General features: G+C 43.0%; 1 protein-coding gene across 3 annotated transcripts in view; it reads right to left on the bottom strand.

Moving 5' to 3' along the window:
• Positions 1-19,074, bottom strand: part of SYTL3 (synaptotagmin like 3) — a 97,674-nt gene that overhangs the window by 25,311 nt on the left and 53,289 nt on the right. For all 3 annotated transcript variants that reach the window (XM_083176574.1, XM_083176573.1, XM_083176575.1), the window contains exons 4-8: positions 17,027-17,091; positions 14,560-14,611; positions 6,301-6,367; positions 4,673-4,745; positions 75-202 (exon numbers count right to left, since the gene is read on the bottom strand). In XM_083176574.1, the coding sequence (XP_083032700.1) occupies positions 75-202; positions 4,673-4,745; positions 6,301-6,367; positions 14,560-14,611; positions 17,027-17,091 (385 nt within the window). The remainder of the gene's footprint in view (positions 1-74; positions 203-4,672; positions 4,746-6,300; positions 6,368-14,559; positions 14,612-17,026; positions 17,092-19,074) is intronic.

Below are 19,074 nucleotides of genomic sequence, written 5' to 3' on the forward strand. Positions count from 1 at the left end.
CCATGGCTTGCAGTATTGCAGTCTGATATGTATTAACAGATCCTTGTTGGCTTGAGTTGTCCCAGAAGACATACCTGACTAGCTATATTGATGGCAGTGTCTGAGTGACTCCTCCTCTCCTTCCTGATCTCTGCACGCCGCCCATAGTCCGTGCTTAGATGAAATTTGTCAGTTAACATATCATTCTGTGACTTGGATATTTCTAGAAGAAAAAGAAAATACATGATGTTATCCGATTGCTAGGACACTGGATATCCAGTGATTGTGAGGATCCAGGGGTCATGCAGCAGCGCAGCGCGACTTATGCCTCACGCAGAGCCCCGGGGTCATTTCGAGTTCCAGAGATCGCACAGGAATACACAATAGCAAAGGTACAAAAGTATTACCTTTATTTTACACACGGGTTATACATGTAAAATCAGCAATTACAGTCTATATACATTATATACAGAAAGGCCATCAGTATTAGTCACGTTATCAGAACCTTACCACGACACCACTCAGGTTAGCTTCAGATGGACAGGACCCGCAAGTCCACAACTTCCAGCGCTGACGCTCAGTCACTTCTCACTGGAAGTTGATTCTATCCTTGCATTCTTTACACTAGTGTTGAAAACATGTTTCTGATGTCAGGATCGGAGAGCGCATGATAGCATATGGGCAGGGGAACATATAGGTGTCAGAGAGACATCTGGTGTTCTTGGTGCCATGTTTGTTCATATTATTAGCTATCAAGGTCATATTTTGGGGGACTTAACATGCTGCATTATAGCGCCAAATAGACAATGCAGGCTACAACACAACCTGCTTGGATTTGCTTTCCGAAATTACATCTACATATAGCAAGCTCTGAGTATTTATTCTCCACCTAACGGATATATCTTATACATCCGCTTGCAAAAGTGTTCAACCCCTAAAAAATGTGAGCAGATGTTTGTGATAAAAATGACACAGATTGTTCCAGGCAGCAAACCAGTAGCTATTAAAGAAAAATGTAATAATTCACTGCTCGTGTAACTGTCCAAGCACTGCAGACTAGTACTTGGGGCCTGATTCACATTGGCTCATTAAGCAGCATAAATTTGCTGCTTAGTGAGCCTTCCAACGTCACCCGCCCGCCAAGCAAATGCCCGCCCGCCGCGTGAACATCCCGTTGCAAAGTGAATGGATGTTTAGCATAAACATGAATTCACATGAGAGTGTCCAGGACAAAAATCATTATTTGTTTCCTAGCAGGGTGCCACCGATTTTAATTGTATGAAATTGGGTTGCAAAAACTCGGGTCGATCGCATCGCATGCGACCAAATCGCATGCAATGCGACCGACCCGATTTTTACATTGGAACCAATGTTAAACGGTCCCTGAGACCCGATTTTACATTGGCCCCCAATGTTAAATGCTCCCCAGACCCCATTTTTCATTGTATACCCCCTTTTCATACCCCCACTATCCACGTCAGCGTGGATTTGATTTTACTTAGTGTGGCGAGCGCAGTGAGCCACCGAGCCCGAAGGGTGGCGAGCGGATGCGTAATACGTTTAAAGTAATGTGCGGGGCTCGCTGCGCTCACCACGCTTCAGGCTCGGTGGTTCGCTGCGCTCGCCACACTATATAAAATCAATTCCACACCGACGTGGATAGTGGGGATATGAAAAGGTCGGAGGATGCGTACGGCCACCCCTCGCGGGCTCGCTGCGCTCGCCACGCTTCGGGTTGGCGTTGATCGTGGTGTGGCGTTAACAATGGGGGGGCCATTTCACATAGTAATTACCCATCATGGTGGGTATACAATAAAAAATGGGGTCTGGGGAGCATTTAACATTGGGGCCAATGTAAAATCGGGTCTCAGGGACCATTTTTACATTGGGTCCAATGTAAAAATCGGGTCGGTCGCATCGCATACCTTAAGTTAAGGTATGTGATGGGACCCGACGGGCGCCGTGCTACTAAACAAGTACCCAAAAATCACAGCGACCCTGCACATGCGTATATATTAGCATATACGCATGAGCAGTGCAAAAACATTGCTCCCCGGTGCAAATACACCGGGGACAAATCTTTACGAAATCGAGCCCATGGTACAACCCCTGTTGCTGAAATAACAGCTTTGAGGCAGTTCAGGTTCTATTAGTTTTGTAAACAGAGTGATTTTTGTGCCAGTTCCTCCATGCAAGTTTTCCCTTTTTGTTGTTTAACCACGCCAGTGTTGCTTTGGCCTTTGTCAGGCTGAATTGTGAACGGTCTCCCAGGTTTTAGTGGGATTTAAAATAACCGCAGACTTTATCACATGGCTTAAGCTCCAAGGTAAACTGCACAGAGATATTTAATTAACAGCCTGAAGAAAGCCTCTGGAGGAGGGGCCTGGAGTTGGCTACCCCTGCTCTGGAGGGTACGAGTAGAAGGCTATGTTAAGTGCTGCCTCTAGGCTAGTTGTGGCCATGGACTACCAATTGAATAGCTCTGGGCATCTTATGCAGATGTGGCTAATTGAATCCCCCCCCCCCCCCCCTTTGGTTTTCTTTTGTTTTCTAGCAGATGAAAGCAAGTTGTCTTGCAGTACTCTCCCTTCATTCCCCACACCCATTGGTCCTTTAATTTTAACAAAATGCCAAGTGAAATTTTTATTCCAGTCTCAGTCACTGACCTCTGTAGCTCCTTCAAAGTGATAGCTTGCTTACATGTGGCTACCATCAAAAGTCTCTACAGTATCTGGCTCTGATGATGAGATTTGAGGGACAGCTGTGCACGCAGTGCTAGGGATGGCCATCGACCATCGATGATTTAAAAACATTGATGGTTTATGGCCGATGTTGAATAGTTTTTACATCAATGGGGGAGAACCAGATGGTTTCCCACCATCGGTGTCAAGCCTAAACTAATAGTTTAGTTTTGCTTTTTCCTGGGACATGGAACATTGCTCCGCCCAGTACATCTGTGAAGCCCCACCCCCATATTCTGATTGGCCCACAGGCCAATCAATCAAAGACAACGGATGATCATCGATATGTAAAAACATTGATGGTGATCCATTGCATAGTTATGCACCATCGATAGCCAGTTGCACTTTTGCCATCAATGGCAAAGACAACGATGGCCATCACTATGCAGTACTAGGGTGGTATGATACAGCTTCCATTATCTCACATTTGATGGCACAATGCTCACTGGGATATCCATTGTGCATGTGTATAACTTGTGTATAAATTATGTATATATCGTGTATACTGTAAATTGTGTTTAGCCTGTCTCCCCTCCTCCTGCATGCACTTATAGGTATCACATCCAGCCCCTAGCCCCCACCCTTGTTGTGGCCCTGCTGTAAGTTCTACTGAGGCAAAGGCTGACTGAAAGTAATAATACTTTTATATAAATAGTACTGTTTCGCCAATAGTTTCTAAAAAAAAAGGCAAGAGGTTTCAAATATAAAAAACATGCATCCTGCTACCGGTAGGTGCTTCGTAAGAACAGACACAAAAATGCATAGATGTAATTTTGTTACACAGCATTTAATAAAGATAAAGAATCTCCCATAATAATAATAATAATAATAATAATAATAATAATAATAATAATAATAATATATTACTCTCAAAGTAAAACCTCTCCAGAACAGCTTACAGAGCAGATATTCTAAGGGGGGTCACGGCTGTCGAGCCAGGACCCTGTCCCGTTCTTGGTCTGCTCGACCGAGAAATCGCAGGCGAGATTCAATGGGGGCGTGGCCGCAAACTGCGGCTGTGAAGAGGCGAGCTGCAGCCAGCAGATCCTCACTTTCCGGCTCATTCTGCGAGATCCCCTGTTCAATGCTAAAGGAGACAGCAGTGAATAGGTCTCCACTGCCATCTCCCCCGTCGGGAGATGGCTGGGGGTGATTGAATACCCCCCTATGTCTTGGATAGTAAAAAAGTAGAGAGAGATAATCTACCAACAGCAAAGCAACTCCTAGCTGCGAAGGTGGTGTTTGAAAAACAACAGAATCTGATTAAGGAGTAGTTTATCTCTGCCCATTCTCTCGCTCTATAGGCTTAGTATATCTGCTCTGAAGCATTATTATATCGGGTTTTTACTGCATTTTGGGATGCACTAAGCATCCCCTGCCGGGTTACCGCGGCGGGGGGCATCGCCAAAAAAATCTGGCGATGCCCCATAGAAGCTTATGGGCTTCTAACGCGACCCCCCGCCTCCCCACACCTGTGTCCGGGCAACACAGAGCTGTGCTGCCCGGACCTGTGACCTCCTCCTCCCTGCACTGATCCTCATCCCCCCCTTAGTCTGATGTATTAACTTAAGCTTCAAAAATTTATAAAATGGAGAGTGATAAACATCCAGCCAATCAGTTCCTACCTGTTATTTTTCAAACCCAGCCTGTAACATGGTAGTTACGAGCTGATTTGCTGGTTTTTATCAATCTCCACTTTCTCAATTTTTGAACCTTGATACATCCGACCTCTAACGTTTTATGTCCTCTGACCTTTTATTTAGTACATGAAGTTTGGACTTTTTCAGGGGTAGCATTTTCCGTGTAAGATTTTACAGAGGAAGGAAGACGACTATTCATGGGTAATATCTATCTGGAACGTAATCGATCACCTTTCACATGTGTTATTATTGTTTAGCCCAGCTACTGTAGTAATTTGGACAGTTTCTTGCATGTTGTCATATTCTACTTACTTTTCATTTGTGAGGTGAGCGACAGGAAGATATTTTCCACCGATTTAGTAAAGCCTTTTGATTTGCTTAGCTCCTGGAGATGATAATTGAATTTAGAAGACACATAAATACATTTCTCTGTTACAGCAAATGGTTTAAGTACTTTTTTATAAACCTGTTTTGGCCTCAAGTGATATTTCTAAGGTTATGCCTTCCCTTGTGTACATGACATCACTGTTCTTGCTTAAGTCGTTGGTAGATGGTAAACGTTCAAAGCTATTTCATATTTTGATTTTACTTTTTTTATATTGATCTATAATATAAATTAAAAATATATAATATTCATTGTTTTGCTACAGGTTATTCATTTTAAATCATTAAGTGTGGGAATACTGAGACTTTCCACATGGAAATGGCCAATGCAGAGCACATCACATTAAAGCCTCCTCTTAACACGCTTTGGCATCCTCCATCCCCTTGTTTGCACATAGCATATGGATTTGCAGATGAAGATGGCAGAATCTAGAAGGAGGCATTGATAATATGAAGGGTGCTCCATGTGAAGTATGGAATAGAGTCTCACTTTATAGAGGGAAATTACTGTAAACAGTTGAAGGGCATAGAAGATAAATGACCAAACAAAGCTTTGAAAAGTATAAAATAATAATAAGCCAGTATAAGGTTATTTTAATGCAAGCTACATGGGGCAGATGTATTAAGCTTTAACAAGAGATAAATCCAAGGGTGATAAGGAGAGATAAACGTCCAGCCAATCACCTGCTAACTGCCATGTTACAGCCTGTGTTTGAAAATAGTCAGTAAGGAGCTGATTGGTTAAATGTTTATCTCTCTTTATCACCCTTGGATTTATCTGTTGTTAAAGCTTAATACATTTGCCCCATTGTTCTTTGTGACTTATTTCTCTAGACTAATATATGTGAATAGTCTATTTTCCCATATCAATATATTAATTTTGGCACGCCCTTGAAACACTTGGCAGACCTCAGCAAATGCCCTTTGCCTAACTCTCAGGAGAAGCCTGGTAAAGTGATAAAGTGGAGCTAAAGTGAAAGGTGGTAACACACCAGCCGATTAACTCCTACCTGTCATTTTTCAAACACAACTTATTAACTGGTGCGCTATCATCTTATACTTTATCATGGCTTTATCACTTTACCCAGCTTAATACATTTGCCTCTCTGTTACCTTACAGCAGTGTTTTTCAACCACTGAGCCGTGGCACTCTACTGTGCCTTGAGCTGTTCTCAAGTGTGCCCCAGATCTAGAGATGCCCAAACCAGTTTATAGCTATCACCAGTACAACTGTTATTTACTGGTTTCTTCTTTTCATTTAAAAAGCCAATGTATTTAATTTGTTGTTACCTGTGGGGACCAGTGTGATTGTTTTTTATATGGGGCCAATATGTTTTTTTTTTCCTGTGGGGGCCAATGTGTTTTTCCCTGTGGCGATCTCATGGTGTGCCTTGGCAATTTTAAAATCTTATTTACTGTGTCGCAAAGTAAAAAGGTTGAAATCACTGCCTTACAGTATATTATTTATGTAACCCAATCTTCTTTTTTGCTATATATTTAACAGGAGAGCTAAAATGGTGTAAACACATATTTGTAAAAATATAGTTATACATTACCCCTGCGGTATATACATGGGTTGCTTCAGAGAAAGGAGGTGGTGTGGGAGGAACAACAGATATCTTACTAGACCATACAAAAGAAAAATATATATATTTTAACAAACATTTTATATTTTGAACAAATGCACAACATTACATAAGTTTATTATGTAAAAATATAAAGTAACTTTACTAACTTTATTTACTAAGTAACTTAATGGGAACTTTTGATGCCAGTAATCCCAAAGGTTTTGAAAACCCTGCACATTCATTGCATTTGGAAAAGTATTGTTTCATTTTAGATCAATATGATGTATTAAATATAATAAAAGAGGCAATATCAATTGTTAATTCGGGATTAAAAGGTTTTTTTATGATATTGCAACATTATTTTTTTGACAAGGCAGCATTTATATAGCTTACATAATAAATGTTGTACATCATTTGAACATTTTTTAAATGCCAATTAACAATTAATATTGCCTCTTTAATATAGTTGATAAATATTGCTCTCAGTAAAATTAAAAAATAATTTTACTCCTAGGGAATTATCAATGTTACAGTATCTGCCTCCCCATTCAACTCAACATGATTGCATTTATTAGAAGTATATTGTGATTACTCTCCTTTTAAGTAAAAAGATCATCCAGCAACATGCTGTCCTAGCTATCTTATCTGTCATTACCGCTTCATTTTTATGGGGGTTGGGCTGCTTTGACAGATTTTCAATGGGTTTCAAACATGCCACATGGTAAATCTTGGGTTTCTATGCCTCTAATGATAAAAACCTTGATTGTGTGGCAATATTGTATCCTAGAATCTAGACTCTAGATGGTGGCAGGTTAGGCTTTAGTAAAGTGCTAAATTGTTTTTATAAGTCAAAATAAAGAACACACAAATGTAGTACAGAATATAAAAATATTCCTTGTCTGCTTGATCAAAGTCAAAGGAGCTGGTTATAAGTTGGGAGAAAAGCCCTGGGGAAAACCTTGCTGCACTGCAGGTGGGCAGATGTACAGTAACATGTTCAGGGGGAGATATAGATTTAGTTGGGGTATGTCCAAACTGAAATCTAAAGCCACATGCATACTAGAACTGGGCTGACTAAACTGGTCCTTGAGATCTATTAACAATCGACATTTTCCAGACCACCTAGTTGGTGCACAGGTGCAGTCATTACTAACTGTCACATTTTTAAACATGTGCTGCATTCATTCCTAATCAACACATTTTACAGATCCACAGGTCATCTTGAAAACATGACCTGTTGGTAGATATTGAGGACTGGTTTGGCCACCTCTGCACGGAAGGATATTATTAGATATAATCAATGATTTCCCTTGAACTCCCGGGCGAACAATATAGTGCATACCCACTGAACGGAATGCGGTCGATGGTTGAATTAGGTTGAAACTCAATAGGTCGACAACTATTGGTCAACAGGCCAAAGGTTCACACCTTAAAAAGGTTGACATGGCTTAGGTCGACATGAACAAAAGGTTGACCCAAGCAACACCTATTAAGGTGCCGTCCAATAGAGGTTGATGTATTGATTGTCAACCAAAACGGAGTCGTGCATATGACCCATACCCCACTGAACGACATCATTAATGATATTATTCAGTGACATCGTTGGGTCCACCCTCGGTACATGCAGTCGTTATACAGTAGTTAGAAGATATAGTTGATATTGAGCTGCATGTACAGACGATGGAGGAACTTGTTATTGACCTGCACCGTCATTGATATTGAGCATACACACTGGAGAATATTACAAATTATAGTGGCAAAATGAGCGATATTAGTTGGAATATTGTTTAGTGTGTATGGGGCTTAAGGTTTGGAACACACCTAAATATATTTCTGAAGATCAATAGATCTGCAGATGGAGTCTTTTGAATAAATTGCCTCTTTAAAAATTGCAAGCCAGGGAAATTGGTCAGTCAGGTCCAAGGGTGGGTTGGCGTCTGCCTCACCCTTGAGAAATGCATAGATCATGGGCATTATCTATCCCAGCGAGCAGATCTGTTCACGCCTTCATATGGGAAGTCTGCAGACCCCCCAGCCACCAGGGAACCAGGGTAATTCATTCAAAAGACTCTTATACACACACACGCATATATATATATATATATATATATATATATATATATATATATAAATAAATAAAATCAGCTGATGCACTGGGGGAAATTTACTAAGATGGGAGTTCTAATTTCACATGGAATGTTACTATGGGCAACCAATCAGAATCTATTTCTTATTTATTTAGCACCTTCTAGAAAATAATAGATAGTATCTGATTGGTTGTCAATAGCAACATCCCATCTGAACTAGAACTCCCATCTTAGTAAATTTCCCCCAAAATGTCTAAGAACTAGGTTGTTTAGACATATTGCTGGTACATATTGCCTAAAGACCAGCATTATATAGGCTGTTCAATCAGACTGTCAATTAATTGGCCAGTGTGTACCCAGTATAATTACAGATAGTGGTAGATGCTTAATTAGTTCAGTAGCATTTCCCAGGTGCATGAGGGAGGGGTTAAATACTGGGTAAGTAAAACAAGACATTTTTTCCCTCAGCACACTGAGCAATGCTAGTAACCAATCTAGAACACTACATGATAATAGAATTCAGAGATATTGGTTACATATACCTGCGCAGGTGTATGCTATGCCCCCAAGCCGCGTCAAGGCTTCTCTGTATATTGGGGGTCCCTAGCGCTATATCTAGGTGCAGGGTGCGGCACCCCAAAAACCATCATAAGCTGGGAAGCCCAGTGCGGCTTGGGGGCATAGCATACACCTGCGCAGGTATATGTAACCAATATCTCTGAATTCTATTATCATGTAGTGTTCTAGATTGGTTACTAGCATTGCTCAGTGTGCTGAGGGAAAAAATGTCTTGTTTTACTTACCCAGTATTTAACCCCTCCCTCATGCACCTGGGAAATGCTACTGAACTAATTGAGCATCTACCACTATCTGTATGTATGTTGTTAGAGGCAGAAGGGAGCCCATATTAGGAGGAGATGTGGGTCCTGATATGCCACATGGAGTAGTTTGGGGTTGCTCCAAGGTAGGTAGCTCTTAGTTTGGATATATCAAGTAAGGAGCCATTATCATGTGGCTCCTTGCTGGTTAATCGTAGACCCAATTTAGGGTAACGGTGGTGTGGGGTGCGGTGCTCCTGGACTGGATGGGCTGGGTGGCTTTAGTGCGGCATGCCCTTACATTCTATTAACACTTTTCCCTCACTAACACTATCTCTATCCTATTTTAATTACATTCATTTATCTCTCTCTTTTTATATAGCTTCGGCTTCCTATCACTAATTATTAACACTTAGTATATCACTGGCATGCCGCACTGGGCTTCCCATTTTTATGATGGTTTTTTGGGGTGCCGCACCCTGCACCTAGATATAGCGCTAGGGACCCCCAATATACAGAGAAGCCTTGACGCGGCTTGGGGGCATAGCATACACCTGCGCAGGTATATGTAACCAATATCTCTGAATTCTATTATCATGTAGTGTTCTAGATTGGTTACTAGCATTGCTCAGTGTGCTGAGGGAAAAAATGTCTTGTTTTACTTACCCTGTACCCAGTATAAACTGTGGGATACTTGTGTATTATCACGGCGCCCCTGATATTAAGTTGCACAATGTTTTTCTCGCATTGCATCGCATGCCATACACCCGATGCACTGCGATGCGATGTAAGCCCCCTATACAAATATATATTAAATTGTATAAGCACCCTAATGGGTGCTTACAATGTTAAATGCACCCCCACGCCACCCCCAGTATGAACGTGAACCCGAAGCGCGGCGAGCGCAGTGAGCCCGCAAGGGGCGGCGGTACGCGTCCTCCGACCTTTTCATACCCCCACTATCCACGTCGGCATGGAGTTGATTTTATATAGTGTGGCGAGCGACGCGTATACCTGTGAAGTAATGCGCGTCCCCTCGCTGCACTCACCACACTATATAAAATCAACTCCACGCTGATGTGGGTAGTGGGGGTATGAAAAGGTCGGAGGATGCGTACCACCGCCGCTCGCCACGCTTCGGGTTCACGTTCATACTGGGGGTGGCGTGGGGGTGCATTTAACATTGTAAGCACCCATTAGTGTGCTTATACAATTTATAATCGCATCGCATTGTATGGCATTGTATGTCATACAATTTTAACATTGTATGACATTGGGGAACATCGCGGGACATCGCATCCCATGGCATGCCTTATGGTCTGCAATGCAATGGGCGCCGTGATAATACACAAGTACCAAATGTAGTGTAAAAATACAGTTGTCCAGTATTTGTGGGCTACATCCAAAAGCAGCCTGTATGTACCCTGCATGCTGCATGCAAAAAGGAAAATCTATCTGCACCCCTTGCATTGCTGCTAAAAAGTTACTTGCTTTTTGCTTTGTTTTCAGCTCAATATTTAAAAAATACATAGAAAAAACAATGGGTACTTGTGCATTACTGTAGCACGGCACCCACTTTCCCTACGTATGTTAACGTAGTTTCATTGCATCGCATGCCAATATTGTATGGCATGCAATGCGATGCGATTTTACTCCTTCCTGCCCAGTAATAATCCCGCCCCTTGGCACATCTGGCAGAATTTCACACTGAGGTGATTTTGTGAGGAGAATAGTCGTGTGGGTACTCTTTACCTAGCACGGTGCCCATCGCGGCCATTGAATGCACTAAAAAATCGGGTGCGACGCGACCGACGCGATGCCCGCGATTTCCTATAGGGACCAATGTTAAATTTCGCAATTGACCCGATTTTTCTGTTCAATGCCTCAATTGACCCGATTTTTCCATAGGAAACAATGTTAAATGGCCCACAGAGGCCAAATAGGCCCCCTGAAGTGTGAAATGGCCCCCACAATTGTTAACGCCACCCCACGATCAACGTCAACCCGAAGCGTGGCGAGCGCAGCGAGCCCGCGAGGGGCGGCGGTACGCGTCCTACGACCTTTTCATACCCCCACTATCCACGTCGGCGTGGAGTTGAGAATAGAATAGTGTGGCGAGCGGACGCGGATACCTGTGAAGCCCGCGAAGGGACGCGTTTACCTGTGAAGGTATCCGCGTCCGCTCGCCACGCTTCGGGCTCGGTGGCTCGCTGCGCTCGCCACACTATTCTATTCTCAACTCCACGCCGACGTGGATAGTGGGGGTTTGAAAAGGTCGTAGGATGCGTACCGCCGCCCCTCGCGGGCTCGCTGCGCTTGCCACGCTTCGGGTTGACGTTGATCGTGGGGTGGCGTTAACAATTGTGGGGGCCATTTCACACTTTAGGGTGCCTATTTGGCCTCTGTGGGCCATTTAACATTGTTTCCTATGGAAAAATCGGGTCAATTGAGGCATTGAACAGTAAAATCGGGTCAATTGAGAAATTTAACATTGATCCCTATGGGAAATCGCGGGCATCGCGTCGGTCGCGTCGCACCCGATTTTTAGTGCATTCAATGGCCGCGATGCCCGCGATTTTTTTTCCTGCGATGCCCACGATCAAAATCATGGGCGCCGTGCTAGGTAAAGAGTACCGTCGTGTGTGATAGAGCTGAAGAGAGTTATAGTGGTTTTTGCTAATTTTGGTGAATAATGGTTCATTTCTGTAAATTTCTGAATAATGGCAGCATCAGCAGCATCTGCATCTGTGAGCCTGTTTAACATGCCGTAGAATGAGGAAGACGCCATCCGTTTCCTACAGGAGCATCACCTGCCGCCAGTCACGGCGACATGTACTAATGGGCACCCAATGAAGATGTCTGTGAAAGAGTGTATGTGGAGGTGCCACATCAAGACATGCCGCCAAAAGGTGAGCGTCAGAGCAGCCCATTTCTTTCCAGGGTGCCGTTTGCCTTTTGTAAAGCTCATCAGGTTCATCTATGCATGGTCGGAGGAGATGACCTCTATAGACTTTTGCCAGCGTGAGCTGAATCTGTCTAACAAGACAGTGGTCCACTACAACAACTGGATGCGGGAGGCATGTACTGTGGACTTGCTGGCACAGCCACAGCGCAGCATTGGGGGCCCTGTACAGATGGTGGAGGTAGATGAGAGCCTCTTCATGAAAGGGAAGAGTAATGTGGGCAGAGTGTTACCGCAACAATGGGTGTTTGGGGGGATATCCCGTGAAACCAGGCAGTGTTTTATAACTGCAGTGCCACAACGGGATGCCAGCACCCTCATGTCCGCTATAAATGCCCACATAGAGCCGGGAACAACCATATACAGTTTGCTGGTGTGCTTACAGCATGGAAGAATTGGAACGGGGTGGTACCACCATGCCCGTGTAAATCATAGGTTTCATATCATGGATCCGGAAAGTTGGGGCCACACCCAAACAATTGAAAGACTTTAGGGTTCAGCTAAATGGAGAAATAAGAGACAACGTAGGACAGCTTGCCACCATTTAGACTCTTATCTCCAAGAATTTATATGGAGACTTTTTAATTTCTTATTGTTCCCATAATTGTTATTGAATCAGTCACTTTTATTTCCTATGATTTGTTAAATGTTCTTCATTTATTATTTATTAACTAAAATTGACATTTGTCATTACTGTGTCAGATGGATGATATTGCTTGTGTGAATGTGTCCATAACACACCGCCACTATCCACGGCATCCCTAAGCGTGGCGAGCGGCGGCGGCGGAACGCGTCCGCCTGACCTTTTCATACCCCCACTATCCACGTCAGCGTGTAGTTGGTCTTATATAGTGTGGCGAGCGCAGTGAGCCACCGAGCCCGAAGCACGGCGTGCGCAGCGTGCCCCGCGTGGGGATGCGGATTACTTTACATGTATTCTGCGTCCCCTCACGGGGCTCGCAGTACTCGCCACTCTTCAGGCTCGGTGGCTCGCCACACTATATAGAACCAACTCCACGCCGATGTGGATAGTGGGGGGTATGAAAAGGTCGGGCGGACGCGTTCCGCCACCCCTCGCGGGGCTCGCCATGCTTCTTGATGCCGTGGATAGTGGGGGGGGTTGGGGGATGCCATGGATAGTGGGGGGTGGGGCCACACTAAATGACATTGTATGTCATTTAGTGGTATAGACCATTAAAAATATAGGATGCGATTAAAAATCGCATCCTATGCCGTGCATCGAACGCATCACACAGCACTATAAACGGTACGCGATGCGATTTCACTACCCTGAATAGCCCGCTACGCAAATGCCGTAGCGGGTGCCGTGCTAATATACAAGTACCAAATGTGCATTTTGCCACCCAGTTATTCCTTTTTACAAAACTTTAACCCCAGATGTAGTGAAACTGGATATTAACATGTATTTTTTTTTTTAAATATCCTGTAAAAAACAACCAACCTCTAAATGCATGCATTGGCTATAGATGCGTCCTTTTACACAGATTGTCTTTTCACCGTCTGGTGCGACATACCTGGAGTGACTAAGAATATTTACTGAAGATCATGTTTTAGGATGGTTTTAAAATTGACTTAAATTGACTGACATCGTCATCATGTTGCAGGCTCTATTTGTGAACAGCTGGTTTGAAATCAATCTTACAATATAGATTCACCTAGTTCATAGCTGCCTACCCTCCTGCATTCTGCAGGAGACTCCCTGAAATAGCAGCAATCTCCTTCTCTCCCTCATTAGTCTAGCAATCTCCCTCATTTCAACTAGCCCACATTACACTGCAAAAATTTGGGGGGAAAATGGAATGAGAGACAGATACATTTACATTGAATCATCAGCACAATTTCCCATCACTTTAGGAACTGCTATGGCGCTCATCTACATTTGGATATAAGTCATTTGAAAAGATTCCTCTCAGATGTAGCAGCACACACCTATGCTTTTAGATGCCACGTTCACAATCTCTTTTCACAATCTCTCGCTATATGGAACTAACCATGCCCTTTGGGAGAAGCATGACATGCCCCCTCAATGGGGGTTTCGCAAAATTATATTAAAAACTATAATCTCCATGAAACTAGTTTTCAAAAGTAGGCAAGTATGCCCTAGTTTTGGACAGTTGAACATCTCAATCGATATATAATTTCTCTGCCCTGTACAAGGTTATAGTAAAGTCTCCATGGCCCAAGTACCAAAGGTTTATAAAGGCTAAGTGACAAGGTAGGTTGACATGAATAACGTGAGCATTAATTCAATGTCAAAAAATATATCATTTGGCCAAGCTGAACAAAATTGAAACATGCAATGTGCCATAAGATCTCTAACTGCAGATTGTGGTAAAGCCTCTCCATAAATGTTACTTGCCTCATTCTTTGGTAGGATTTCAAAAGCTTGGCACCAGCAGTTTCATGCTTTCCTGCAAAACAGATGATAACAAATGATTGTACAACTTGACAAATGGATTATGTGTATTTAAACTAGAATAGGTAGCGTTTTTACTATACACTAAATGAACATGAAGCTTGAATGCTTTTTATATTGACACTTTGGACTCAGGGCCGGATTTATGCCCTCGGGGGGCCCAGGGCACCCAAGACAGGTGCCAAACCTCCCGGCCCACACCGGCCTACTCATCTCTGCTCCACGCCACAGCCCTCAACAGCACTGCTGTGCACAGGAGCTGTCAGGGACTTACGCTGAAGGACGCAAGAGAAAACCCCACGAAGACTCCAGGCTGCTGGATAGGGATGATTTTAATGGTGGCGGCTGTGCAGCACCCCCCCCCCCCCTCCCCCTTTTCGTGAGCAGCAGGCACTCTCACACCTCTGCTCCTGCCAGTAGAGCTGCAAGCTGCTACAGGTGGTGGAGGCTGGAGAGGTAAGACAGCAGGAGAGGCACAACTCCAGCCAGAAGGCCCCCTAAGACAGGGTGGCATGGATGCACTGACCCCCTCCCCCCTCCATTAATCCAATTCTGTTTGTACCCACTGGCTGTAAATAATAACATTTACCAATAATATATCTTATAGCAGACTAACATAGCAGACATCATCAGAAAGTCATCTTGGCCAGATGGGGGGTGTTTGAGGTGCCCATTTATCATTCAATATTTGCAGCTAAATCCACAAAAAACACCCGTTTTCAGGGGTTAGCTGCAAATATTAAAGGATCACTAAAATGTATCATGGAGAGACCGCTTCAGGAATGTCCGATTTCTGCTGCTATCCCTCCTTTACCGCTGCCAGCCACATCCCCCATACGTTACTATGGGGGATTGTGAAGCTGTCCACTGTATCAACATCAGGCAGCAGCGCTTTGCATCCTTGGGGTACTGAAATGGTGTTAGCCCATTCAGAGATGGTGTTAGCCCATTGTAGCCTATGAGCTAAATACTGCACTGCTGATGGGGCAGTGGGGTCAGCGCTAATTGTGCATGCACAGACCCTGGCGTCCGGCTCAGCACAACGCAGGGATGGGCTCCTTTTGGAGCCCTGTCCCTGCGCGTCAGGGATGATACATCCTGCCTATAGGATCACATATTACAATGCGATTCTGGGCGGTAACATTCCACCCATATCACATTGTAAATGTGATCCGTGATAATGGGCCCCAAAGTTGTAGATGTGTGCAGCGAGATGCGTTCAGCAGTTAGAATCTGGGCACTGAAATCCCGACATCACTGGAAGTTCTGACACCGTAATCTCGACATTCCGATTGTAGGTATGCCAGAGACTGTTCGCGCTAATCCACTAGTGAAAGGAAGGGGGTGTTAAGGCACGTGGAGGGTTAGGGTTCAGATGCAGGGAGGGAGAGTTAGGGTTTGGCAGCAAAAAAAGGGTAGGGATAGGCTGCGGGGGAGAGGGACTAATGTGGAGGGTCAGGCATCTGGTAGGGAGAAAAAAGAAAGTGAGAAATGTGCGCAACTAACGGCAGCTGGTACTGGGGTTGTCAGCCCCAAATAAACTGAATAAAAAAACCAAGGTGTGTACCAGTGCCGGCTGTATTTATTCATTAACAGTTTCTTATATAGCGGACACATTCCGCATCGCTTTACTGAAAATATTTGAACATTCGCATCAGTCCCTGCCCCAGTGAAGCTTACAATCTATATTCCCTACCACATGTACACGCACACACATTCATTCTAGGGTTAATTTTTGTTAGGAGCCAAATAACCTACCAGTATATTTTTGGATTGTGGGAGGAAACCGGAGTACCCGGAGGAAGCTCACGCAAGTATGGGGAGAAAATACAAACTCCGCACAGTTAGGGCCAAGGTGGGAATTGAACCCATGACCTCAGTGCTGTGAGCAGAATGCTAACCATTACACCATCTGTACTATATGCCATATAATAAAATATAGAATGGTTTCTGCTAAAATAAATTGTTTTTTAATTAAAACAGAAGAAATTAAAACATATGGAATTCCATAATAAAATAAATGAATTAGATTTACAATGAAATGGCTAAAATTTCAAACTGTGCACATAACCACTGAATGTACTATATATATATATATATATATATATATATATATATATATATATATATATATATATATATATATATATATATATATATATATATATTTATATATATATATATATATATATATATATATATATATATATATATATATATATATATATATATATATATGATGATATAAGGAACAGACTACAATTTCTCCAGTACCAGATAAGTAGCAGGTTGTTACCAGGTAGCCAACATGTTCAGTATCAGCTACAGTATATTCAGAACCACACCCACACTTAACATATACAGTATATTTGCTACAAAACAGTTACACACGATCAGTCATGAATATTACCTGCAGATGGAAACTTTTTTTCTCTTTCTTCAAAGAACCATTCCCCTGTCTTTATTTTGACGTCCCTGATATTTAGGGGTGTGAGAAAAAAAATTGGTTATTATGATTTCAAGTAAATTCTAAGCAATCAAAAGAACCGCAGCAACGAAACTCCATGCACAATACACAATACCGGCCGCGGCTGATATAGTTAACTAAATCATCTGCAGTTCACCGATACTGAGCATACACACTATACAATATCCGTAAACAATGTAAAACAATGACATCAGCGGAATCTGCAGGTTGTTTCCATAAATATCCTCTAAATATGGACAACCCCTTCCACGTTTACTTTCCACTGAGCTACAGTATTTAGTTATCCACTGTTGCATAAATTTGTTAAAATTAGAATTTATTAGATAAATTAGGAAACAATTCCAACTATAACAATTTTTTTAATAGAATATATATCACATTTAAAATGAAAATAAAAAAAGAACATGTAACATGGAAACAAACAATACTCAGTCTAAAGAGAGAAATGTAATCACAGATAGATAAATTAGGTCAACCACTGAATGTCGACAACTTCTAAAGGTCAACATGGCTTTAGGTTGACAAGGTCATTAGGTCTACACAAGCATTAGGTCGACATGGCAAGGTCGACAGTCAAAAGTTCGACATGGGATTTTCACTTTTTTTAGCCGTCATGTGCCGACAGGCAGTATTTCATGCCCTACCATCCACTGTGGGGTGGTGGGAGAATAAAATAGTGTGCCAATCTCAGCGAGGCACTGTGCCCAAAGCATGGTCATTCCAGCATTCATGGCGATGTTGGGCTGCACCAGGAGACTAGGGCCCTTATTCACATTGACATGTTCGCATGCGAATTCGCATGTATCACCCAACTGCTCCCATTGCGCATGTGCAGTGTACGCAATGCGCATGTGCAAACTGCGAAATTCCTATTCGCAAGCAATCTTCCAAGCGGTTTCTGTCGTCCGAGCGAAGGTTTAGCCAGTAGGCGTGATGTGGGCGTTTGTATGGGCGCATCCAGTATAATGAGCAAAACTGGGCGTACACATGGGCGTACACGTGGGCGTTCACTTCGAGTGGTGGGTTTGCTTTCGCATGACTGCAACAGGGATTGTTCCCACACAAACTCCAAAACTTTCGCAAGCTCAAAGCAGGTTTTCAGTTTCGCACACCATACTTCTTGTGAACTGCTCATTCGTACGCTTAAAACACAGTAGCGAAATGTGGAAATCAATAGCACCTGACCACCATTATGACCAATTATTGGTTGATTGTGACAATCATTTAACTCTACTCCACTTCAGTTTGCATCACAAAACCAAACAAGTGTTAGCAGACACATTTAAAATTTTATGGTAAGGTGAATCGTAGGCCACAAATGCAAATGCACTTAACACATTTATTAATTGCCCTTATATAACATACCTTTATGTACTCTGCCATGTGTAGCATGTTTGCACTGTCAAACATATTAGGGACAAGAGCATGTTCGCACGCACACTGTGGTGCGTGTACGTGTGAAAATGTGTTGGCGCATGCGAGCAGTTTTAATTGCACGCAATGAAAGGCCACACCCTTTTTAGTATGGGTGCGAACGCATGAGTTCGCAAGCCCTATAGGCGTGACTCTGCAAGATGCGTACGTGCTGTTATCAAGTGTAACACTGCGTGCATGTGTGCATGCGAACAAATGAACCTGAATAAGGGCCTTGTTCCTGCACTGTCGCAGCTGCTGCAGGAGAATGTCACGCAGCAGCACCCAGCCCCTGTTGCTGTAGAGAGAGGCCGGCATTTTGACCTCCCCTCTTCTGAGGCTCGCCATTGTGTGTAGTTTGTAACCCCTTCTGCTGCCACTATGAATCATTGTATTGAGCTTTGGTTTATTCAATGTTTCTCCGTGTGTTTTTAATAAATCCACTTTTTCCCCAGTTTATTTAGACAATGAGAGTCATTATAATAAATAAATTCTCAAAAAAGCCACCAGATATTTTTTTTTGCATGACCATAAATATCTCCACTGTTTCAAAGACC

Source organism: Crinia signifera, chromosome 3, assembly GCF_055691185.1.
Source record: "Crinia signifera chromosome 3, ASM5569118v1, whole genome shotgun sequence".
Taxonomy (NCBI): domain Eukaryota; kingdom Metazoa; phylum Chordata; class Amphibia; order Anura; family Myobatrachidae; genus Crinia; species Crinia signifera.